At 43.7% G+C, this 25,038-nt stretch overlaps 1 protein-coding gene across 3 annotated transcripts in view; it reads left to right on the forward strand.

The window, feature by feature from the left end:
* Epb41l4a (erythrocyte membrane protein band 4.1 like 4A) overlaps nucleotides 1-25,038 on the forward strand; it is a 209,447-nt gene that overhangs the window by 144,300 nt on the left and 40,109 nt on the right. For all 3 annotated transcript variants that reach the window (XM_034518397.2, XM_076912856.1, XM_034518399.2), the window contains 3 exons: nucleotides 2,213-2,304; nucleotides 3,831-3,908; nucleotides 8,698-8,819. In XM_034518397.2, the coding sequence (XP_034374288.1) occupies nucleotides 2,213-2,304; nucleotides 3,831-3,908; nucleotides 8,698-8,819 (292 nt within the window). The remainder of the gene's footprint in view (nucleotides 1-2,212; nucleotides 2,305-3,830; nucleotides 3,909-8,697; nucleotides 8,820-25,038) is intronic.

Genomic DNA, 25,038 nt, shown 5'->3' on the forward strand with positions numbered 1-25,038 from the left:
TTAGGTACTTAAATACCTTCTTGATAGATGCTTCTGCCGAAATGTGTGTTAGAGATCGTGTCTTCAGTACTGTGTCCAGCAGGTGGTGAGGCTGTGTTCACTGCCATGCCAGGTGCTGCCATCCTTGAGTTGCAGGGAGATGGCCTGTCCCCATGTGTGGCAGAGGGACAGGCAGCCAGCTTATCCTGTTATTTCCCTTTCCTTAGTGACTTCCCCCTGTAGAATTTACTCACAGGCAAAACTCTCAAATGGGTGACCTGGACACTGGACACTGTAGTTAAGACAGTCCATTAGTGGCCAGATCTGGAGACGGGGGATCAGGACAATGGCAGTAGGGAGGGATTGAATTGTTAATCGTGAATCCACCTTGTGTACCCTGTGTTCTCGCTGTGTCTCTGTCTCTGTCTCTCTCTCTCTCTATATGTGTGTGTGTGTGTGGTGTGTGTATGTGCACACACACACACCACACACACACACACACACACACACACACACACACACACACACACACACACGCGTGCTTTTGAAATGAGAACTGGAAGAGAGCTTGCTCTGTATGCACTCCCATCTCGTCACAGGAGCCTAAGCTTTCTTACCTGCTCCAGTCTCTGTTCTTCTCCAGCCTTAGGTTCTTTTGCTGTTGAGGAAAAAGATGTTCTAAATTTACTCAATTCTTTCCTCATCTCTAACTTCTTGCATGGAAGTCACCAGATAGTCTCACTGTGGAAAGCAGTAACTGTCTTTGAAACCCTCTTGACCTTCCTGTGTCTCTTGAGACATCTCTCCGCAGCCTCTGTGACACATTGTCTCCTGGCTCATCTTGACCCATCTCACAAGCGTTGTCCTGTGACTTACCTTTAGCACTCACCTCTGTCCTGGCCATCTATGTGTTCCCAGGGGACGGTGCTCGTGTCGGAAGCCGTGACCTCTCTCTTGAGCGGGGCGCCTGTGTACTTTCTGACTCACTTGGCATTCCGTGAGCATTACAACTTAATATCTTGTCCTGACCTTCCTGCTTGTTTTCCCCCGTTTTCCCTGTTTGCTGTTTACTATGGTAACACCCAAACGGAGAGCCTGAGAATCTCCCTAGAGTCCTTCCTTTACTTTGTAAGGTCTTGATATGGAGCTAACTTTGCTGTAATGTGAACGGTGGCCATACTTCTGCCATGTCCACATTTTACAAATACATCTCTGAGTTGGCAGAGTCATTCCAGCTGGGCTTGGGAGGACTTCATGTATATATATATATATATATATATATATATATACATATATATATACAGTGTCAAATTCCTTGTTAAAATGGTGGACCGATATTCCAGTTACTCCTGTGCACTGCTGATACCGTGTTTATGAGTCCATAGGAAACTCATTCAACAAGGTTGCTGTGTTCAAGACTGGTGTTTGACTTTTACATTTGAAGCTGAATTATCACTGTATAACTTCATAGGGCCTATGGTGCTCATTCAGTTTTTGTTTTATTTTTTGTTTGTTTAGTTATTTAAAACAGCATTTCACATGCACACAAAATAGAGATACCTTTAATGTGCTTTTGGTTTCTTATATATCAAATAACCGCTAGATTAAAATGGCAGTTAAAGATTTTTGTACCTGTTTCATGACACGCTACCTCGGTCATATATTTAATTTGATCCACCCGCTAGTTCAGTGTGCTGGAAGCTGCCCCTCCCTGGTTCTCCCTGAGACTCAGACAGAGTTTAAGCGTGATTTCTCCTTCTCTGAAAGCAGTAGGGTTAAGCACTGTATGTGTGGACATCTCCCCCTTTATTAGGAGCCGAATTCCACAATGTTTTTGTGTGTGCAGTGATTGCTTATGATGGGCAGTCTTGTAGATTTCCTGTACCATTGCTTGGATTATGAAGGTAACTGCGTTGAGATTTAAGTGGAAGTCATGTTTCATAATTGTAGTCAGTGGAAAGTATTTTTGATGTTGGTTTTTTTTGAGTCAGGGTTTTATTGTGTAGCCTTGGCTGTCCTGGAAGTCACTCTATACACCAGACTGGCCTCGAATTCACAGAGATCTGCGTGTGCCACCATGCCTGGCATGGAAAGTAATTTTTAATGTAACCTTCCAAAATTGGCTATCTTTTGGCACTACTCTCTGTTACCTGAGTTTCTGTTCCCTGAAGGAGGGCTGCCATCTGAAGAGTGTTCTGACCGGTAATTGGTGTTCTCTGCCTGTCTCTTGCAGTGTAATGAAACCTCATTCTTTTTTGAAGCTCGGAGCAAAACTGCTTGCAAGCACCTCTGGAAATGCAGTGTGGAGCACCACACATTTTTCAGGTATGTTAACGCAACATTTTGTCCTCTGTTGATTTTCATAATAAGTATTCTGTTCTGTGAATGTAGAAATGTTTCCTTAATTTATTCAGCTCCTCAGCCTCTTGATTTGCACTAATGCACATCTCTGCACGTATGTGTGTGTGTGTGTGTCTATGTACACACTTATGTTCAGATAGATCTTTGCTCACACTGAGAAAGATTCAGGGATGGTTTTTAGAAACTTTATGTAAAAAGCTCAGAATTACCTAGCATCTGTGTGACATGGGTAGAAATTCGGGGTTTTGCTGTGAGTGGACTGCAGGTGAGATGCCTTTGGGGTATCTCAGTGCAGATGGGGTAATCCTCCTGCCTCTGCCTCCCACATACTGGGATTGCAGGCATGTAGCATCACACTTGGCTCGGTAGGTACACTTTCTACATTATTACAGTTATTATTATTATTGTGGTTGTTGTTATTAATTGTTTTATGGCCTTGTGTTGTGAAGTTTAAATCAAAACAAAGCAATCTCAGCTGATAACACATTGTTTATTGACTCAAGATTGGCTTCTTCCCCTTATTCCCAAACTCTTTATGTGGGACAGTTTTCTCTGTATTGGGAATATCACAGAATGCCTGCTACTCCTCCAGGCACATGCCTTCTATACCAGCAAGGGAAGCAGAGGCAAGAAGATCTCTGAGTTCCAGGCCAAACTGATCTGCATAGTGAGTTCCAGGCCAGCCTGGGCTGCGTAGTGAGGCCTTGTCCTTTGTGCAGTTTGTACTAGCCTATTAGGAGAGAGAAGTGAGCCAGAAGCCTAAGACTTTCCCACATTCATTGTCCCAGGATCTCTCCATGCTGGTGTCTGTTCAGAGTGCCCTGACATGAAAAATCTTGGAATATATTGTATAAAACGGAAAATACTGGAATATGTTGTACAGCATGGAAAATGCTGTAATATATTGTACAAAAAGAGTGACCCAGCGCCATTTGATGTGATTAGCTGCCATCTGTCCTTCACATGAGTAAATTAGAATGGAGACAGAATTCCCAAGAAAGTGTAAGAAAGAACATGGCAAACTGCCATTCGCCTTTCCTAGAGAACGTCAGAAAGTCTGAGTGTTTGATAGTTATGCACCTGATATTCCAACGTGAGTTGTGTTTCAAATTGAGCTAAATGTAACTGGTTGCGGTTCTTGATCTGGATACATGGCTCAGTTGTTCAGGGAGCTTGCTGTCCTGGAGAGCATTTCCAGAACTCAGTGGCAGGCAGCTCACAGCCACCATTAGCTCCAGATCCGGGGTATCTGATGCCCTTTTCTGGCCACCATGTGTACGTACCAGCACTCACATACATGTACATGCAGACACACACACACACACACACACACACACACACACACACACAAACACACACAATTAAACATAAACCTTAAAATAATAGCTGATTCTTTTCTTCCTAACTAGTTTCCTGTATAACTTTGTGTTTGTATATTATATAAGTACTAGTATTTACAAGTCTTTGGTTTTCTTTTTAAAATTAACTAGAATGCCAGAAACAGAGTCAAATTCATTATCAAGAAAACTCAGCAAATTTGGGTCCATAAGTTATAAACATCGGTACAGGTAAGTGACATTTCCCCGCTTGGGGTTTGTGTATGTAGATAGGTTTTTAATTTAGTTACCTACATACAGACATAATGAAATACGTGTGTTTCCCCCCTCCAGCAGTGCCAACATGCTGTATAAATAAATCTTTCCTGACAGAAGTGATTTTCCAGTTTCAAATGTATTTTACATCCCCATTAGCTATGTAAAGTTACAGGCTTTCAGAGCACAGTAGATTTTTATAAATTCAGGATTTCATTTTGCTTTAATTATCAGTAATTTTCAATTATGTTCTGTGATTATAAAACAAGGCAGATATTCTGGATTGTGATTGACTGGTTGTGATGTTGGAATATTCAGTTGATTCCATATTGAATACAGTATATCATTTATATTCTACATTAAAACATGTCTTTACATACAGAACTTACATACGTATAAAGCCTGCCTATAGTACTGCTAATTACATATTAGCCTGGCTTAGTGGTAGACCATTATTGTTTAATACGTAATATTGCTTCTGTTAATCATCACAGTCTTCTGTGCTGTTACCTACACTGAGGACATGGAGACACAGGGAAGCTAAGGGACTTTTATGGTGACATAGCTAGGAAACAGTGGGATCCATGCCCCCATGGCCTCTGCTTTCCGATTAGACAGGCTCAGCCTGTGGAGAGAAAACGTTGACCACCATCCAGCTAGGTGCTTAACTGTTTCTTCAATACCCACCTTAAAAGTGGGACTGAGCTCTGTATTTTGAAAAAGCATTTGTTTTAGTTGAGTTCCTTCTGTTCAGTGGAGAGCTGTGGTGCGTGAGGAATGCCTTTAGGGCTCCAGATATAGAAAAACTCAGCTGGAACCACACTGCCCTCAAAGAGATGCAGTATTACTTAGGCAGAGAAACAAGCCCCCAGGCCTGGTGAAGCCAAACAGGATAGAGAAATGCCACCTGGGGGTAGGAGGCTACTTCATTTGCTGATAAGGGACATCAGTGGGGGACATATTTACATGGTAGATCTGAAAAAGAAAGTTGGGTTTATAAGACTTCGGTGTGCCAGATCTTAAGCCTTCTCTTCTAATGACCCACTTTGAAGTGTCAAATCTGAGACAAGAGACAACCAGTAAGAATGATGAACAGTAGCTGTTCAGTATGTCCTGTGAACCGGGTATCTAGTACAGTGTTTACTCTCTTATTGGCTAAAAAAAAAGTATTATTTATTTGAGATACTTCTGTTTGTATGAAGGTTTTTATTGATGTATAAATATTTAGCCTTTGGCTTTTCAGAGCTCTTCCTTAGACAAGAATATAATTATGAGATATTTAAGAAGATAGTACTTACTTTTATTCTAAGAAGAATGGGTAGGAACTAGTGTTTGTGCTGTTTTTCTAATCATGGCATCGTCGAGGCTTGAGAGAACACGTTTAAATCTGTCTCCTTGTCAACCGACTGCAGCTAGTGTGAAGGCATCTGTCTTATTAGTGTTTATATGATTAAAATTATCATCGGGCTGCTTAACATATGCTAGAGGTAGCTGGCTTCTGCAAATGTAGCCACACCTGATTTCTCAAATTTATTGAAATGCAAATATTATGGCTACTGGGAATCATTATTAGAAATTATTTCTATTGGATTTTGTATATTAAATACGATTTTTTTCCAACAAAGCAATTAAAGGTAACCTTTGCAGAAATTGGACGCTCTGCTAAATCTGCTTGGATTTCATGGCTAATGTTAACTGCCTGTTAAATCTTAATGAGACCCAAATCTATTTATTTTTGTGTAGGAAGCACTAACTTTAATGCCACCTGTGGGAAAGAGGTATTTCATCTGTCTGGTCAGAGGTCAGGCAGGACAGGTCTCTGATTGCTGGGTGGTCACCAATGTAGGCTGTTTAATGACAAGAGCTGGCAAACTAACATCCTTTTAACCACTATCATGTGTCTGGCTCTTTGTTAAAGTAATCTGGAGATACCCTGAAATGGTTCTGGAGTACAATAGTCACTTCTTGCAGGCTGTGAGATGGAGGTAAAGGAGCCATGTCCCAGGAGTGTGTGTGTGTGTGTGTGTGTGTGTGTGTGTGTGTGTGTGTGTGGTTTTTGTAGGGGCCCTTGTACTGTGTATGTAAATGGAGGAAAACAGGCTTCCAGACTTTACTCTCTCTTAGGGCTTGCAAAATGCCAGGTTGATTCTTGCCTCTCTTAGGAAAACTAAAAGGACGAGTTGCAGGAATTTCATAGGAGGCCTGAGGAGTGGAGTCCTCTCTGTAGGACTGAAGCGTTGGAACTCAGATTTCATGATGTTGAAGAGACCCTGTTCTCAGAATCTCCTCCTTGGGGTCAGGTGCTTTCCCAGACACTGCTTATTTGATCTGCATGGTGGCCCAAAGAGGTATCTCAGTTATAGAATAGTTACGAAGGGATAAAAAACTACTTAAGAAGTGAAAGCCAAACATTTTTAAGTGATGTGGGACAATCAGGTCTCAAAATTAAATTGTGAAGAAGACTGAGCTGAAGTCTGATGCATTGATTCTCTTGTTTTTATTTTGAGGAACCAGTAATCTGAAATGAAGACTGATTAAATCTGACTAATTAAATATTTTGTTACATATTGATATCTCCTTTTTGGAGTCCCTCTGAAAATTAGCTCTTCCCTTAGCCGTTGCTAAGCTCCTTAAAAGGACGAGTTGCAGGAATTTCATAGGAGGCCTGAGGAGTGGAGTCCTCTCTGTAGGAGTGAAGCATAGGAGCTCTCAGATTTCATGATGTGTAAGAAACCCTGTTCTCAGAATCTCCTCCTCGGGTCAGGTGCTTTCCCAGACACTGCTTATTTGATCTGCATGGTGGCCCAAAGAGGTATCTCAGTTATAGACTAGAAATTGGAGCACTCCCCTGGGAAAGTAATTAAGCTAAGGACCCGAGAGCAGCAAATCTGGAATCTGAAGTCCATGTAACTTTCCCCGTTTGCCTCTCCTTCACTTTGATGCTGAAGTAACTGTGGCTTTGCCAGCCAGAACAAAGAAGACACAATGCCAGGGTGAGAGGAGGCACGGAGGTGGGGTACTTCATAAGTGCATGCCATCACTAGAAGCCCAGAGAAAAGAAGAGGTGCAGCATAGTGTAGATGACAGAAAGCGTGCTGTAGAGGTTTTAAAAAGCCAAATGAACCTTCAAAGACCAAAGGCTAGGAAAAAGAAGCGCTGAGTTTTCCACAGTGCTTGGAGTTTCAAATTAAACAGCTAAGTGTTCTGTTCCTCTGCAGACTGCTCTGTGCTGACCAGATGGGGAGCCTGAGACCAGTTCCAGCCCTGGGCTTTGTGTGGCCTGTAGTAGATTAGTTGATGTTTCTGGACCTTAGTCTTATTAATCTTGGGACATTATTTTCTCATTACTTTGTTCCTGAGAGAGAAACTATGAAGAAAAATTGAATAAGAAAGTATAATCTCATTATAAAATGCCCCAGTGGTCTGCATATTTAGTTATATTTTTATGACAAATGGTTTTTCCTCCGTGCAGTGAGGTGTCCACTATCCAAGCCTTTTTGACATTAGAGAAAATCTGGAGTAGGTGGTCTTAATCTTCATGTTCCAAATAATAATGGATTATGTCTTGTCTCTCTATGGAATTTTTAATGCTTTTCAGGAGAAGAGCCTGTGCACATGGCTTCTAAGCTGGGGGGGGGGGGATGGTTTATTTTGGTTTGTAGTTTCAGAGATTTCAGTTGAAGGATAGCTGGGTGCATTGCTTTGGGTCTTTGGTAGAAGCATCATGGAAGTGGGAGTGGGGGTGGGGCGGGGCACACCGATGAGCTCACGCTGAAGAGGATGGGGGCAGGAAGGGAAGAAGACAGGGGTCAGGTAGACCTGGGTCCCGATATATACACATTCACTTGAAAGGCACCTCAGCTCACCTGCTTCCTGCAGCTAACCCCCACCTTTTAGCAGTCTGTTGGGCTATAAACTAACCAATGGAGTAATCCACTGCCGAGGCTACTGACCTCACAACCGAGTCACCTCATATTTGAAGCCAATGGTTGGAGGCCAAACCATCAACATGTAAGACTGTGTGTGTGTGTGTGTGTGTGTGTGTGAGAGAGAGAGAGAGAGAGAGAGAGAGAGAGAGAGAGAGAGAGAGAGAGAGAAAGGGGGTTAAGGACAGAGAGGGGGGAGAGAGAGAGAGAGAGGGAGAGAGGGAAGGAGGGGGGAGAAGGAGGCTTAGGCTTCAAATCCTCACACAATCTCTGGAGAATCAGGCCTGTGTGGGCTTCTAGACCTGTTTTCTTTACCTGGACACATGGTTTGTTAAAGGAAGAGATATAATGAATAACTGACTGTGCCCAAGAACTTATCAAAAATCCCACCAATATTGCCAGGGAAACTGTCTCACTTGCTGCGAGAGCGTGGGTCGTCGGTCTTGTAGAATTACCTTTTGCATGGTCCCCCCACACACCTTGACTTGTTTAGCTTTTGGCTGTGGACCTTAAGGCCATCAGTAATGTCTATTTTTAGCCCATTCCTCCCCTGAGCCCAGCCTTTGGTAAACCCTTCCTCCCTCTGGTCCCTCAGCAAGCTCTTCTTCTCAGATGCTATACTTCCCTGCCTTAGTCTGGTGACACCTTCTTGGTAGTAGTATAATGGACATCGATTAAAAACCTCCGCATGCTTATGGCCTGTTGAATCTGTGTTGCTGCTGTTGTTGTTGCTGCTATTGTTGTTTTTCTTTTTCTTTGCAAGACACTCTGGCTGGACTGTGTTTAACTCCGAGGCCATACGGTTTTACTTTTGCTAATCAAAATGTCCCCTTTTCAAGTGGCAGGACAGCTTTGCAGATGAGCCGAGATCTTTCTATCCAACTTCCCCGGCCCAATCAGAATGTGGTGAGAAGTCGAAGCAAGACTTACCCCAAGAGGGTAGCACAGACGCAGCCTGTTGGTGAGTAGTCGAGAACCCCTGGACATCCAAGCGGTCTAGCATTTTCTTTTAGGCTGGTGTGTGAAACACATTCAGATGGTGACTCAAGCTATGCAACCCTTTTATTTTATTTTGAGCACACTAAACACATGTTTGTATGTGTGTATGTATATGCTAATATTTTGTATATGTGAATGAGGGTGCACATGTGGCATTGCACACGTGGAGGTTGGGACAACTTTGGGTGTTGGTCCTCGCTTTCTGTCTTGTCTGTGACAGGGTCTCTTTCTGGTTGTTCATAGCTGCATATACCAGGCTAGCCAACCTGTGACCTTCTGGGGATCATCTTGACTCTGCCTCCCATTTTACTGTAGGGACAAAGGATTATGGGTGCACTACCACACCCAGCCTTTACTTGGGGCCAGAGGGTTGTGACTCAGGTTCTCACATGCATACTGCAAATGCTGTGGCCCTCTCCCCAGCTCTAGTCTCTCTGCTGCTAACACTAGAAATGTTGATTTGATTCTGGAAAGTTTGAAACAATCAGTAATTATTATTTCTTAACATTATTATTGTTATTTTCTGCATTTTGGAGGAATACAAAATATAGCCCAGGCTTGCCTAGACTACGGAGACAAAGCTGGCCTTGAACTCCTGATCTCCCAAGTACTGGGATTAATATGGGTGATAACCACACCTGGATAGGAATCAGTAATAACCAATGAGCAGGTGGAATAGTCCCCTGGATAATTTCCTATGTCTTCCTTAATGATTAAACCTTGTTTCTGGAGGAGTTTTAAGTGAGTAATTTCCCAGTTTAGTGCCTCTGAGATTGAACCAAAATAACTTCTAATAAAGGTTTTTTTTTAATGTAATAAAACATTGTTGCTATAATTGCAAAGAACCCAGACAGCTTTTAAAAGTCTCTGTTCTTTATTTTTATTATGAAACATTACATGGAAGCACATGAAACCACAGATACACACACATATTTGATTATGGGTATCTGTATGCACATGATGTTTAACCACAGTAGCGATGTTCAGAATCTTCCAGCGGCTCCCTAATCATATCGTCTGCATCCCGTCCTCCCGGTCAGAGATCGTTGTCTAACTCATGGTAACTATTTACTCTTCTCTGTGGCTTTGCTGCTCGTGGAGCCTTTTTCTGAGCACGTTTAATTGTATGTTTTTAGTGTTGTGTGAATAGGCCATGGGATGTGGTCTTGGTCCTTTGTGTCAGCTTTGTACAGAGCACTGAAGGCTAAGAATGCACTCCGATGCTTACCGGGTTTTCTCTGTTGGTGTTGGTGGACATTGTGTTGTTTAGCTGTCTTATATTGCTAATATATACTATGTTTTTAATAAACCCACCTAGTCAGTCAGTTTTAATGTTTGGTGCTCAAAGCTCACCGGAGTTTCTTGCTAACACCTCTCCAGGCCTTGTCTGGTCCTCTCCGAGCCCCCACACATGCAGCGTCTTCCAGCCTCATAATAGCCCTGCAAGGCAGCGCACTGATAAAAGCATATTTCCATTTTACAGCAGAGGACAGCATGTCCTAGGAGATATAAGGAGGTGGGGGGGGGCCTTTTTATTTATGGACAGAAACCCTGGAGTCTACCATATTCTTTGAAATGAGTTGTTAAGAATCAACAGCCATTGTGTGAGAGCTGGTGTAGCCTGCCTGCCTGCCTGCCTGCCTGCCTGTCTGTCTGCCTCCCTCCCTCCCTTTCCTTTCCTTCTCTTCCCTTCCCTTTTCTTTCCTTCTTTTCCTTTTCCTTCCCTCGTTTACTTCTTTCTAAGACAGAGTCTCTGTCTTTTATAGCCCCGGCTGTCCTGGAACTCACTATGTAGACCAGGCTGGCCTCTGGCTCATAGAAACCTGCCTTACTCTGCCCCTCAAATACTGGAATTAAAAGGCATTTGCCACTGATGTAACATTTGACACTCACTGCTTTGGTCCGTCCTCACAAGCCCATGAAGGAAGTGAGTGAGTTTGTTGTATGATTTCCTGGATATAGGAACGGCGCCTGATTTTCCGTTTCTAAAGTCAGTCTAATCTGCCTGACTTTAGGTCTTCTTCTCCCATTAGTCTTGAAGACACAATCCTTTATGATGATTCTGTAGTGGCAAAAATAAACCACAAGTTAAATTTGCAGTAAGAGTACCTTGCTATGACCCCTATTTCACTGAAAAGGACTGTAAGATTCCAAAGACGGGTCAAGATTGCTGTGGAGCAGGTCTGCTGTACCCTGATTTTACTGCTTGCCATGAGCCCGGTGATACAGAACACACAGAGTCAGTCACATGAAGTGGATGTATTACTTACTACTTAAGTAGGACGAGAAGGTAAGAGGGGCCTAGCATCCCCTGTGAGCTGCTCTCTCAGTGCTTAACAAAGCTTCCCTGGGCAGGTAGAATCTGAACTGATCTTGGTTCACTGTGCCACACCCGAGGGACTCCAAAAGGCAACATAACCCTGTATTCTGTCCTCAGATGGCCTGACAGGCATCTGGGTGTTCAGGGAACAGCTGTCCTGGGAAGGACTTTTCAGACTCACTATGTCACCTTCCCTGGGAGCCACAGGAATAAGGGTTGGGTGTGTCAGATGCTTCCTAACTCAGCCCATGGCATTTCCTACACATTTTGAAAGGTGTGAACAAGGAGAACTGGGCTAGTCCAGTCCGCCCAGAGAGCTTTTCTGCAGTTACATAGTAATTCAGGTAAGTCAGTGTCTTAGGCATAAACTTCCAGTCTTGTAACTGCTAGCCTTATGTTTTATTTTATTATAATGCCTTTTTTTATGGGAGCAGTATGAAGTCCCGTTGTGCTGCCTGTCCTGTGTTTATGATTAATAAGCAAATGTCCTCTTTTTATGTTTTTTTTTTGTCATCTTTTTTAAAACTCACTGAGTCTAATGAATGCACCCATATGCTCGTGCGTGTGGGATCACCCACTGAGCAAGGACCACTTTCCAGTGGACGCACTCCTGAAAAAGAAGAGTGGTGCTGGCCTCCTAAGTTGAAGCAAACATCTGAAGAGCGCTCTCTAGTCCTTACACTCAGTCATCACTGTGAGCTTTCCTGTCCATGCCCCTGCCCCCAGGCCTTGTGGAGGAGGACAATCTCTGTAAAGCTTCTCTGAGAGAAACAGAGACAGATGGATCTACAATAAGGCCTCCTAGGCTCAGAATCCCAACCAGAGACTCCATCTTGCCAGCAGCCTGCTCTTCTCCCTCCCTCACTGGTTCCCCAGCTCAGCCTTTCTCTCAAATCTCTGTTGCTAGGACACAGTCATCACTAACTGGCCAGGAAAGAAACAGTTCTCATTTGATTTTTTTAATTTAAACTAGGCTGGGATACAGTGCTTTGGTAAAGTGTATCAGGGTCCTGGATTTTATCCCTAGAGTTGTGGGGGGAGCTTGCACATTTTTACTGGCTGAAAGAAACAAAAGTACTACTTTAATAAATAACCTTGCTATAGTTATTTTAAATATTTGAAAACTTTGACAAAAATGGCAGAAACTGAATCTCCCCCCACCCCCCAGTATTGGGTATTGAACTTCAGTGCATGCTTTACCACTGATCTATATCTCCGGGTTTCTTCCTAATTTTTATTTTGAGAGACTGGAACAGTGGCTTAGCAGAGTGCTTTCTGCTCTTCCTGAGGACCCAAGTTAGGGTTCCAGCTCCCGTGGCAGGTGGCTCACAATAACCTGTAACCCCAACTCCAAGGCCACATGCAGACATACCTACATATAATTAAAACTTAATATATATATATATTTTTTTGGTTTTCCGAGACAGGGTTTCTCTGTGTAGCCCTGGCTGTCCTGGAACTCACTCTGTAGACCAGGCTGGCCTCAAACTCAGAAATCCGCCTGCCTCTGCCTCTCAAGTGCTGGGAATTAAAGGTGTGCGCCACCACGGCCCGGCCCTTAATAATTTTTTTAAAAGAATTTTTTTAAGGTCAGGGTCTTGTTAAGTTTCCTGGCCCTTGGGCTGTTCTACCAGACCTAGTGTAACAATTTTTAAAATACAGAGTCATTGTTTTAAGACTCTGTTTGGCAGAAGTGGAGTTATAGGTTAGAGAAGACAGAGGTTCTTTTTACTGTAATAAGGCCAATTTTGCTTTTTATGGATTGAATTCCTTTGACATGCTCACTGAGGTTTCAGAACCACAGCTTTTGGAATTATCAGCATATACTCTCACCTTGTCATGTCACAGTTTTGTGTAATTACTAAGTTGTGATAGATCGGAGATGGCTAGTTCGTGTCAGTTTGCAGTTTTAGCTTACAATGCACCTTTTGCTTTAGAAGATATTCTTTTATTCCTTTGGAAGAGAAAACAATTCAGTTTGAGTAGATGACGCACCCCACTTCACCTACACCCCAGCTCTCTGAGTTCAGAGAACCTTGCATTCATCTCTCAGTCAAGAATAATAGATGTCTGGTAGCTTAAAGGTCACTGTGTTTAGAATCTGCCAAGCGTAGGCCTTGGCACCTCTATGCGGAAATACATTCCAGAGTCAAGACTCTGCACCCCATAGCCTGCTGCTCCACCCAGGAGAGTTCAGTGCCAGGGCAGGCAGCCAAAGCATTCCTGCAGATCAGAGCTGCCTCCCTGGATAGAGCCCCGGTGTGTGGAGCAGGAAGGGAGGTAGCAGGCAGGAAATACGCATATTTTCACAGCCCTGTCTCTGATAAGGTCTTGGCAACTCAGGCAGGTGGGTTCTTGTCAGAAGTGTCTGCTGTAAGTAGGCAGGAGGGATAATAGAATATTTAGATAGAACCCAGATAGAGTAAAGGCATGGTCTCCCTTTAAAAAAAAAAAAAACTATTTTATATGTATGAATGCTTGCCTGCATGTGTGCATGTGTACCACGAGGCCAGAAGAGGGCATTGGATGCTCTGCAACTGGGATTACAGAAGAGTTACAAACTGCAGTGTGGGTACAGGGAACCAAACCCCATCCTCTCCAAGAGCAGCAAGTGCTCTAAACCAGAGTCATCTCTCCAGCCTCCCTGCCTTGCCTTTCTGTGATCTAGATGGTACTGCAGTGCTTGTGTCTTTCGGTGGGATATTTCTAAGAAGTTACATGCCTCCCCTAGGCCCCACTGTCAGCGGCAGAGACTATTCCATTATTCTTCGGGCTCTGTGGAAGATGCCGTGCCCAAAAGCATGGGAAAAATGACTTCTGAGTGCATCCTTGGGGCTGGGTGTGCAAGCAGACAGTTACTGCCTGAGCCATGGCAGCAGAGAACAGACCCGCTATTTTTCATGAATCTTCTGGTGTTTTAGGAAGCATGAAACCTGGATATTTATGTATACTTTTCAAAATTTAAAGTGTTAGTGATTAATTTCATTTAGAAAAACTGAGCTAATGAGTGACAGATTTGGTTTGTGGATCACCTACCTCTTTGGGATCCCTGACTGGCAGAGTTAGGGAAAATGGCTGACCTACCCCATGGTCATGAGATGCCTTCCTTCACCTGTCTCGGAACTCCCAGTGGGCTTCTTTAGTAACATCTGGGGGAAAATCCCATTTCCTTCCAAAATTCCATCATTCTTGGCACTAATACTTTGTGATTAGTAGGTTAGTCAGCCAACTACCAGGGAGCCATGCTGCCACACAGCTCTGGACCATAACCAGCGATTCACCTGTGGATAGCTGCCTGGCATATCTGTTGTGCACATCAGGTTGGTCTAGCCAAAGCAGGAAAGATGGAGAAAGCTTTGATGCTGTGATACCTACTGCAGTGTAGCTCTGGACTGCTGAAGAGTCATGTCAAGAAAGGCATTTACTGGACTCTTGCTCTAGCTGCTCAGTGTGTTAGATGGGTGTTGGGTGAAACCCAGCATAGCTTGTGGCCATCAGATCTTTTATGATAAGGCAGAGAAAAGGGAAGCTGGGTGAATAGGGACTGGTGTATCATCGAGCCAAGGCAGCGTGGATCCAGGAAATACAGGAAGGCAGATCTGGTAAATCCGCATTTGACCTCAGGTCCATGGCGTTAAGTACATAGTATTTTAAAGACTCATAGCTACCTTGAGTCTCAGTTTCTTCATTTGTCAAGTGCGGATGTTGGCTCTGGCTCTGGATTGTTGTCCTGGAGACGGTGTTTCAAACAAGTTGAACATCTTCTTGGGCTTTAGCAGGACCTGGGTACACTTTAGTTTCCTTCTGAGAGCCATCCCATCAGTGTTTGAATTACACTTACGATGGATGCCATCATACAAGGATAAGGTGAGTGTTACTGAACTGTTGGAAGTGGAAGGTGGGGGGATGGGAAGAGGCCGTGTAAGTATAATGAATGGGGACAGAGAAGGAACTTGGAGTCTTTCATGTCACTGAACAAGATTCAATGTTAAGAGAATTCAAAAGAGGAGGCAGTTCAAGTCACACTGTTCAGTTTTCATTCCTTTGTTTTATGAGATAGAATTCCAGGCTGGTCATGAACTCGATGTGCTAATAACACATTTAGACATTTTCTTCCTTATTGGCTTCCTGCTTTTTAGAGTATGCTTTAGTCCAAGCTAATGTCTGTAAACTGTGGTAAGAAAACACATGTTAGGAAAGGTAGCATCTTTACAGCATTGAGTGTAAGTTTTGACAGTGCAAAGTGCTCACAGTGTTGTGCGACAGTTCCCTAGAACGGGTTCCTTTTGTGTCACTCTCACTGAACACTCCCCTCCCCTTCTGCCAACATCTCTCTCTCCCTCTCCCTCTCCCTCTCTCTGTCTATGTCTCTCTGTCTCTCTCTCTCTGTCTCTCTCTCTCTCTCTCTCTCTCTCACACACACACACACACACACACACACACACACACACACACACGCTTCAAGTGCACATTGTTCTCTGCCCCTCCTGGGACTTCCTATGACAGAATTGGAAATATCTTCTTACCAAACATTTGTAATGGAGCCCTACCTGAAGATTTTCAAGTTTCCGTAATTAACCATTCCCTCTGTGCCTGGGGGCTTCCCTGTGTGAAGGAATGAGTTGCTGGTCCTACTGGGTTCATTTTCATGTCAAGCAGGCCTTACAAAGAGAACAGAGAAGAAAGGATCGGGTGCAGAGAGGGGGAGAGAGAGCATTGTGAGCACATGACACAGGGCGCCCAGGGCTCTGGATCAGGGAAGTCTTAGTAAGCTCAACAATGTTGCCTCTCCAACATGAGCAGGCTGTGTTGTAGGCACAGCCTAACGACCTAAATACCCAGTAGTCAGAACCTGACCTAGGAATGCACACTGTGTCCAGTACGATGCATCCGTCAAACAAAGTTTTGAGAGCAGGGTTTGAATTTTTGTTGGTATGATGTCACAGCCCCATGACACTTGCCGTGGAATTCCAGACTCTACAAGGAGCCCACCAAGGGTAGGGAATGCTGTTAACTAAGGTTTAGTGAGCATTCCTGTGTGCCTGGCTCATCGTGTGAGCTCTACAGATGGTGTCCACTTAGTTTTTTAGGAGATACTATGACCATGAGTGTTTAGGTTAGAAAGGGGGAGCTTGGACTTGCCTGGGGACCACAGAGCCAACCTGGCTGCCATAGTATATAGAATGGTCTCTGGAATACAGCATAAGCAGGAATTGGAGAGAGGACTAAGCAGCATGGCCCTGGTAGTGACTCATATGTTCCTGTTGTATAAAAAGACACACGGAAATCACGGGTGGGATGTATGTGTGCACACACATGCAGGTGGGTTGTATTACAAGCTGGTAATAGTAGAAGCCTATTAAGGGACCTGTTTCTGAGCAAATGGAAAATAGAGGAAGATCTGTTTTATTTGAATTTTATTTCATTGTTTCTGTTGTAATTTTAAAAAGCCCAGTAGATAATTGTCAGCAATGTATTATGCTGCAAAAATGGTTTCAAACATACATACATTCCTCCAACAGAGAGCGTCTCCAAAGGCTCTGAGCCAAGGACACTGATCTAGAAAGCATGCAATGTTATTCATAGAGCAAGTAACGGGACAGTACCAGACCAGCCTTACAGAACTGGAGTGCCAGCAATGTCTCCAGTGTCAAGAAGCCAACGGAAAGAGAGAGGACAAAGAAGGACAAAGGCCTGTGGGCTCAGAGGGGGGAGGGGATATTACTGAGCAAGGCAGACTTGGGGCTCTGGATTCAGAAATCCACAAGTTCTCAGCAAGTGAGGAGCCTAACAATGTTGTCTCTGCACTGTGAGCAGAGCTGAGTTCTCAGAGGTGGGCGTAAGGGATCTCTGTGCTCGTTCACGTTAGCCCGGTGTGAGAGAGGATTACAAACAATACACATGGGGAACATGTCTTGTTCCCAAGAAGGAAGAGCCCTTGCAGGGTCAGAGGTAGGACAGGGACTTTGTGCTGTGGGTAAGTAAGGAGCCAAGACCAGAGGAGGTGGGATTGCTAAGCGGAACAGGTTGTTTAGTTTGGGGGATATCTGGATTAAAATCCTGCAGGGCTGGGGACTGGAAAAGCTGAGTGGAAGGAGACTGGACGTGACAGCGCTCACACCTGCTGGGCTCTTCTCGGTTGTTTGTGTTTGCTTCTCCTCTCCAGGTCAGCCAAGGACAGGAAAGGGAAGACATTAGTGTTAATTCTCTTCCCAGAGCATTGGAACAAAGCACTCTAACCCTAAGCTGCTCTGAGGTGGCTGTGGAGACAGTTTCTAGAGAATTAACACGATGTTAAATTTGTTTTGGACAGAACGTGATTTGGGCTCTCTTTTCTTAAAGTGACTCTACTGAGATAAAGGCCAGCTCTGGGTCTCCACTTTGTCACCAGCCGGAGTGAATGTCAGAATGTGCTGAGGGGAATGTAGCTTGCTCGGTGCCTGGTCATCCAGGTCTTTCCTTTGGGAAAGCGTGCTGTGGTGCGTGAAGAACAGGGATGAGGCAAGGGGAGAAAGGTGTAGTTGTAAATAATTTCTGCTCTAATGGACCAGACCATAGAGCACAGGCTCTCACCCTACTGTCCATAAAACAAAGGATTGGGGTATGTAAACTTTAAGGATCCCTCTTCTCCCTAAAATCCTCTCTTATGTTCTCAGGCTTACCTGACTCAGAGTTGGAAGGATCAAACACACACAGGAAAAAAAAAGATACAAAAGACTTTAGGAGAAACAATGGTGTATGTGTGGTGGTTGCCACTTCAAAGGCCTCATAGAATTGTGAAAACTATTGTCCCATTGTAAAATGTATCTTTGTGGGGCCCGAGAGTTGGCTTAGTGGTTAGGAGCACTTGCTCTTGTAGAGGACCCAGGTTCCCGTCTCAGCCCCTACGTGGTTACTCACAACCAGGAGTAGCTCCAGCCTAAGGGATCTGATACTCTCTGCTGACCTCACTGGGCACCAGCCACACACGTGGTGGCCATACATGCATGCTGGCAAAACACTCACAGACAACAAAACAACTTTAAATAACTGAAGAATACATTTTGTCATTGGAAATATGTAGCATTTTATATTTCAAAAAACATTTTAGATTCTTTAGACCCCCTCAAAGGTTAAATGAAATCCTTATTTCCAAGTCAAATATATCAACTGTAACAACTTGGGTTCCCATATTACTTTTTAAATTATTCTTTTAGTTAAAATTGACCAGATGATGGACATTTTGCCTCTTTGGTTAGCTCCTCATTAAAAATGAGTACGGTCCGTCTGGGTGGGAACCAGGGAGACAGCGACATTGCCCCTGGGAGGCTTGTGAAGTTTGTGTTTGCCTTTGACAGCTGTGTTCACACAGCTGTGGCCCCAACCCTTCTAGAACCTCCTTGTGCTTTGGAAGCCAGTGGTGGGACTGACCGTGCTTGGACACTTGTTTCTTGTCAGGATTCATGGTACTGTGTCTTGATTTCAAGTTAGGAAAATGCCCTGTTAAATATAATCCCAGTATACCCCACTTCTCCTCCCCAGGCAGTGGTTTTAGAGCTGTTTGAAATTCTGTTTGGGACATAGGTTTTCTGAAGCAGATAGCACATGAGATTTAAAAGAAATGAAAGAGAGCTCTGGTTCACTCTCAGACTGTGAAGTCTGGAGTGAATACATCTGCATGGCTCTGCTTCCTCTTGGTTCTTGATTTCAGTTTGAGTTCAGGGTCCCTATAGCAGGTGCTGGGAGAGGAGGTGAGGCAGGAGACAAAGGAGGTGCATTCACTGCAGCCACAAGTGGCCTGTTTGGCATGTGATGTTTTTGGCTCTGTGCTTTTTCTAACTAGAGGGCAGATAGGACAGCCCTCTGTTAAGTGTGGCCTTGTTTGTTGTAAGAACAGGGTGTCTGAGGAGCTCTCAGACCCCTCTAGAGACAGTGAATTGGAATGCCGTGGACTGGTCACTTAGCTCTACAAGCCAAGCATCAGGGGCTGTGCTGTGGTCCCTTTCCTGCCCTGGACAGCTGGTTTGCAGAGAAAGGAAATTGGAGTTGACCTTGAGAAACACTGAGGGATCCTACAGCTTTGAACACAGGGCAAGACAGACTTTGTATCAATGAGTTCCAGTTTGTGAGATCCTTAGGGGTCTTCAGTTGTGCTTCGGAAGCCTTTTTAATCGGAGCTGGCTTTGTCACCAGACAAAATCTTAGTAACACCGTAAAGGAGATAGTTTCTTTCTTTCTTTCTTTTTAATTAATGAGGAGACCAAAACACTTGTTGAAAAGCACTCATTCAAAGGTGAGCAGACAAGAACAGACTAGGATTTGAATCCAGATATTTAGGATGCTACTACGAACATAATTTAAAAACCAGTGTAAATTAAGAAAAAGAAAGTAAAATGTCTAGAATACTTGAAAATGCACAAACTCGCTTTCCCCTCCTGTAACATGATTTCTTATTTTGGCAGATACAGTTTGCTTAAATAGATTTATTTGTCTGTTTACGTGGATGCCGGTGTGTCCATGTATAGAGGAGAGGGAGCGGTGCCAGGGTAAGATATATGTGGAAGTCAGAAGACAAAAAAAAAAAAAAAAAAAAAAAAAAAAAAAAAAAAAGGCAGCCAAGCCTCTTCCTCCACCATTGGATTCTGGGGATTGAATTTGGGTTCTCAGGCTTGGCAGCAAGCGCCTGTACCTACTGAGTCATCTTGCAGTCCCTAGTGGATATTTTGCTGATTTATGAAGGAACAGCAAGTCAGGCTGCTGGAACTTGATTTGTACTAGTCCAGGCTGGTCTTGAACTTGTGCTTCTCTTGCCTGACTCTAGAGGGCTTTATTCACAGAGCTGAGCTACCATCGTTGGACTGTCAAAACCGTTTCTGAACGAAATGATCTAAGGTTTGGGGGATGGCGTTTTACCAAGGAATTTCATGTCAGTTGCTGTGAGCTCTGGGAAGTGTTTGTTCAAGGGTGTTGCCTTTTGTTTACGCCCTGCTCTGTTCTGCCTTGCAGCCTGGGCTTATTTGTGCTGTGTAAAAGATTTATTAACGTATGGTTAGTCTGATTAGATGTGTTCTGGGAAACTACTGTGTACTCTCTTTCTGTGAGTGCTTGGCATTCCAAGCATAGCTACCCAAATTGGAAAAGCAAGGAAAACTGAAAACCTATTATCTGTTCACATTCAAGCCTTAACTTTACCACAAAAGACACCTGTTAGCTTCTCCTTCTCATTTAGCGAGAATTTATCGAGCACCTCTGTGGCATGTTGACCCTATTTTATGCAAGAAAATAACTAAATAACAACAAAAAAACAAACAAGCATGGCCACTCATCTGTACAAGTTACAAACACAAGACTTTAGCACTTGTAAACGCTGTGCCAAGGACCTTCTATAAACTGTCTTATTAATCTACTTGTTTACTGTATAAATGGTTGATGGTAGGTACCCCATTTTGCAGGCAAGAGATCAGAGACCAGGAGGTTCAAGATCATTAGATCCGATAGTAATGGGTAAATTGGCAAAGACGAGAAACACATCTGTAGGTCATGTTTGCATGCCTAACCTCTTAAAGCCTAGAGGTATGGCAGACACAGTTCAGGCAGGCAGGCCATGTCAAGAGTCAGTGGGGCTGACTGAGAGAGGAGAGGGCCTGAAGAGGTGACTCAGCAGTTAAGAGTGCTGGTTGCTCTGTCCGGGATTCCAGCACCCCTGTGAGGTAGTTGTGGCTTCAGTCTGTATACATCCTCAGACACATAAATAAAATAATAGAGTATAAAATAAAAGTCTGTAACAACAATAACAAAGGCTAGGCATGGTGGTTATACCTTTAATCCCAGCAGAGGCAGATGGATCTCTGTGAGTTCAGGCTAGCTTTGGCTATATCTTAACAAACAACAATGAATCCTTGGAAAAATCAAGGAGGATAATTTGGATGTGAGAAGAGGTAATCACTGATGAAAGACGCTATTTTGAAGACTCGCATAGTAGATCTCCAGCTGGCCTATGCAGTTCCTAGGGAACATATTTAGGAAGAAAATGAATAAGTTTTTAAAATCATCCGTAGGGTCATAACTGAGGTGTATATAATAAAATGCAGGTTAGAAGGCAGAGAGCATGGCTTTTGTTTGGTTTTTACTTTTTACTCCAAGCTCCCTGTCTGTGTCTGTGTCTGTGTCTCTGCCTCTGCCTCACCCTTCGTCCCCTCCCCCCATCTGCCTCCCTCTCTGTGGGGGAAGGGTGGGGGATAGAAACACCTTGCTTCTGCTTTTTTCTTCAGCTCTAAAGAGTCCTCCCCGTTTGGGGTCGAGAGTCCTGACTCGTTAGAAGAAGGGGAAATAGATCATAGAGGATTTTAAGGCCACATGTAGCTTAGGTTGAATCAATTTTTAGATTTTTTTTTTTCCTGAAAGAAATCTGTCTGTGGTAGTAGACATGCTGGCTCTTGACCCCAGTGTGTCCTTTGCAGTAGATCTTCCCATATCATACAAGGGAAAATCGAGTTGTCCTCCAAGTCCTCTGTTGTCTCTGTGTCTTTAAACCTCCTTGGCTGGCGTTGGGTAAGTAATGGACTCTAACTATCAAGTAACGCACCTTTTCCTAAGCGGTTTTCTCATTTTGACTTAACAACACAGTTGAAGGACGCAGTGGACTTGTCACCTAATAGAGTAATAAAAATCATTGCTTATAATGTATCACCACCAGATTTGTAACTGTTAGAGGTGCTTTGGGATGCCAGTGTGACCCTCAGTTAGCACAGTACTTTGTATCTCTGCTTGCTTATATAGTGCATAAGAAGCACCAAAAACCAACGGGATGAAAATGAGAGTCACTGTTAAATGCTTCATTCTAACAAATAGTAATTTTTTTTTTTAAAAGACAAGGCTTCACTGTGTAGCCTTCATTGTCCTGGAACTCTCTTTGTAGGGCAGGCTGGCCCTACAAACTGATAGAAATTTGCCTGTTGCTACCTCCTGACTGCTGGGATTAAAGGTGTGCACTACCACATGCAGCCAACAGTAAAATTAAAAAAAATTATTTTGTCATTTATAAATGTGTATGTATGTTCATATGTACATTTGGGTGCCTATAGAAGCCAGGCAAAGGCATTAGACCCGCTGGAGCTGAAGTTACAGGCAGTTGTGAGCCACTGGTGTGAGTGTTGAGAGCTAAACTCTCGCCCCTGAAAGAGAAGCAAGAGACCTTAGCTGCTGAGCAATGTAAAATTTGTTCTTTTTGTTTGTTTTGCTTTTTTGACAGAGTCTCACAATGTAGCCTTAGCTGGCCTGGAGCTTGCTATGTAGACCAGGCTATCCTCCTACTAAAAGAGATGTATCTTAACTGCCTCTGCTTCCAGAGTGCTGGGATTAAAGGAGTATATACCAGAACTGGTCCAAAAGTAAATTTCTTAATTGGATACAATACGTATAATGATTAGGAAAATGAGATCCATTTATCTCATTAGGCACTACGTTCTAAGGACTGGAGAGACGCCTCAGCTGTTAGGAGTGCTTGCTGCTCTTGCAAAGGACACAGGTTCAGTTCCCAGGATCTGTATCAGGTGATTTTAACCTTCCTGTAACTCCAGTTTCAGGGGATACAATGTCTTCTGGACACCAGAATATATGGAGTGTACATAAACTCATGCAGGCACATATATACAGACATAATCAGTCAATATTTAAAAAGAACTGTTGTAGAATTTATTTAATCCCAATCTGGCATTTCTACCCTACTTTTAACCATTTAATTCCCTGATAACACACACACTTTTATAATTACAATAAGTCTTAATCAGCACAAGGGCATGAGAGCAGGAGAGCTGGCCCTGCCCCTTGCTGACTGCAGCATTGGGTAAGCTGGCCAGGGCAGTGCTGGAGAGCTCACCCTGATGGTGCGGGTGCAGGGCAGCTGCTGGGCTGACCAACTCAGCTATCATCCAGGCCTAGATCCAGGGCTTTGAGTTGGCCCACGGCAACATCTATCCCATCCGTGAACTGTTGGGGCATGTGAAAGGGCTGGGCTCTGCAGATCCAAAGCTGCAGGATCTCCATGACACAGGGCAACAACAGGATATCCGAGACGAGTCCCCGTGAGGGTCCAGTACTGATGGTGTAGCAGAAGCCAGAGGCCTCACACCGGACCAAGGACTCATTGCAGTGAGCATTTCTAAGTGAAGGTGTGGGCTGGAAGGATGAGCCTCCATGGTGAGATTGGTTTTGTGCTCTTTTTTTTTTTTTTTTTTCTTAATTTTAAAAATTCTTTTGTTGCAAGGCAGAGGGGAGTTTGAAGGAATGGGAAGATGAGTGGGATTGGGGTGCATGATGTAAAACTCACAAAGAACCATAAAAAGGTTTCTTTTGGTTTCGGTTAATAGCACTTGATGCTCTTCTGGAGAACCTGGGTTCAATTCCCAGCACCCACAATCAAACATCTCATGACTGTCTGTAACTCCACTTCCAGGGCCTCTGACACCATCTTCTGACCTACATGGGCACTGAACACATGTGGTGCATGGACAGACATACATGCTGGCAAAACAGCCATACGTGTAATAAGATCAAGTACATTTTAAGCTAATCTTTATAGACAGTTATGCGTGCTTTGTGTAATGTAAAGCAGTGAGCGGCTCAGTATTCTCTACTGAAACAGGTGAACTGACTCCTCTGCCCGAGGTTTGAGAGATGGTGGCTGGAGAAGTTTGGCTATCTTGTACTTTAAGATGTAGGGTTCCATTGGGCTTTGGGGGTATTCCCAGTGTCTTAAGGAATTTGTATACCAGCTCTTTCTTCCGGAGACACAATTTATGTCCTCAAATCATAGGAAATGTAATTGGTAACTGGGTCCATGACATAATTTGATTCCAGAGATAAGGGTTATCTTTGGGCCCTGAAGGTTGAGGGACAGATGGTCCTGGCAGACTCTCCAACACGGTACAGTTTACGAGTCTTCAGAGAGCTAAACTCAAGCCTCCCGGTCTTGTTTTCGAACCTGGTATTCTAAGTGGTAGAGAAATAAAACATCTCTAGCTACCTGTGGTTCAGAATGTGAGCATCTCTGTACCTCTGGCAAAAATGGACCTTTGTGTTTATGGACCTCTCATCCCCAAGTTGATTGTGCTGGTAAGAATGGAAGTCAACTACCCAGGCTGGGCAGTGTTATGTTAGGGAAGAGGAAGCTGCAAGCAGATGAATTCTGGAAGGTTCTTTTGTGCATTGACATATTTTTCTAGTAGCCTTCCCTGCCACTCCCATGTGTTTCATCTTCCCTCTAGCATGTTGGTAGATGTCTTGTTTGATCTTGCAGTTGACATGAAGCAAATCGATGTTGAAAGTCAGTGCATCTATAGAGAGGAGCTGGATGTGCTTAAATGGCTGTCTTGGGACTTTGAAGCCAGAAACTCTTAAGACAGTAGGGACCCCTTTGTCTGGATGAGCTGACGTCAGGAATTTGAACTTTAAATAATTGGCCATCCGATGCAGAACCACTGCCAGTTTCCAGTGCATGTGTTTCAAAACCTGTGTTTGCTGGACAGTTTAGTAAGGTTGTGCTCTGCCAGATGCCAACCTTCCATGGTAATAGGACGAAGGTTGTCTTTGGATCATTTTAATGTTTGACTGTAATCTCTGGTATTAGAAAAGGGAATCTTTTATTTTGCTAATTTATTCTACTTTGCCATTTTATCCCGTAATACCCAGAGAAACCGGGGTAACTATGACAAGGTGACATTGTACTGCCAGCATGGGAATAAAACTGAAACAGTTCCAAGGGCTAAGCACAGTTTTCTCCGTGAGTACATTGTTTCTTCAGATAGGCTATCCTGGAATAGATGGTTAATTTCTTGAAACTCCCAGATTTCTTATGTTGACAATGGCCATGACGTATCATGAT

This window comes from Arvicanthis niloticus, chromosome 14 (assembly GCF_011762505.2).
Source record: "Arvicanthis niloticus isolate mArvNil1 chromosome 14, mArvNil1.pat.X, whole genome shotgun sequence".
NCBI classification, from domain to species: Eukaryota; Metazoa; Chordata; class Mammalia; order Rodentia; family Muridae; genus Arvicanthis; species Arvicanthis niloticus.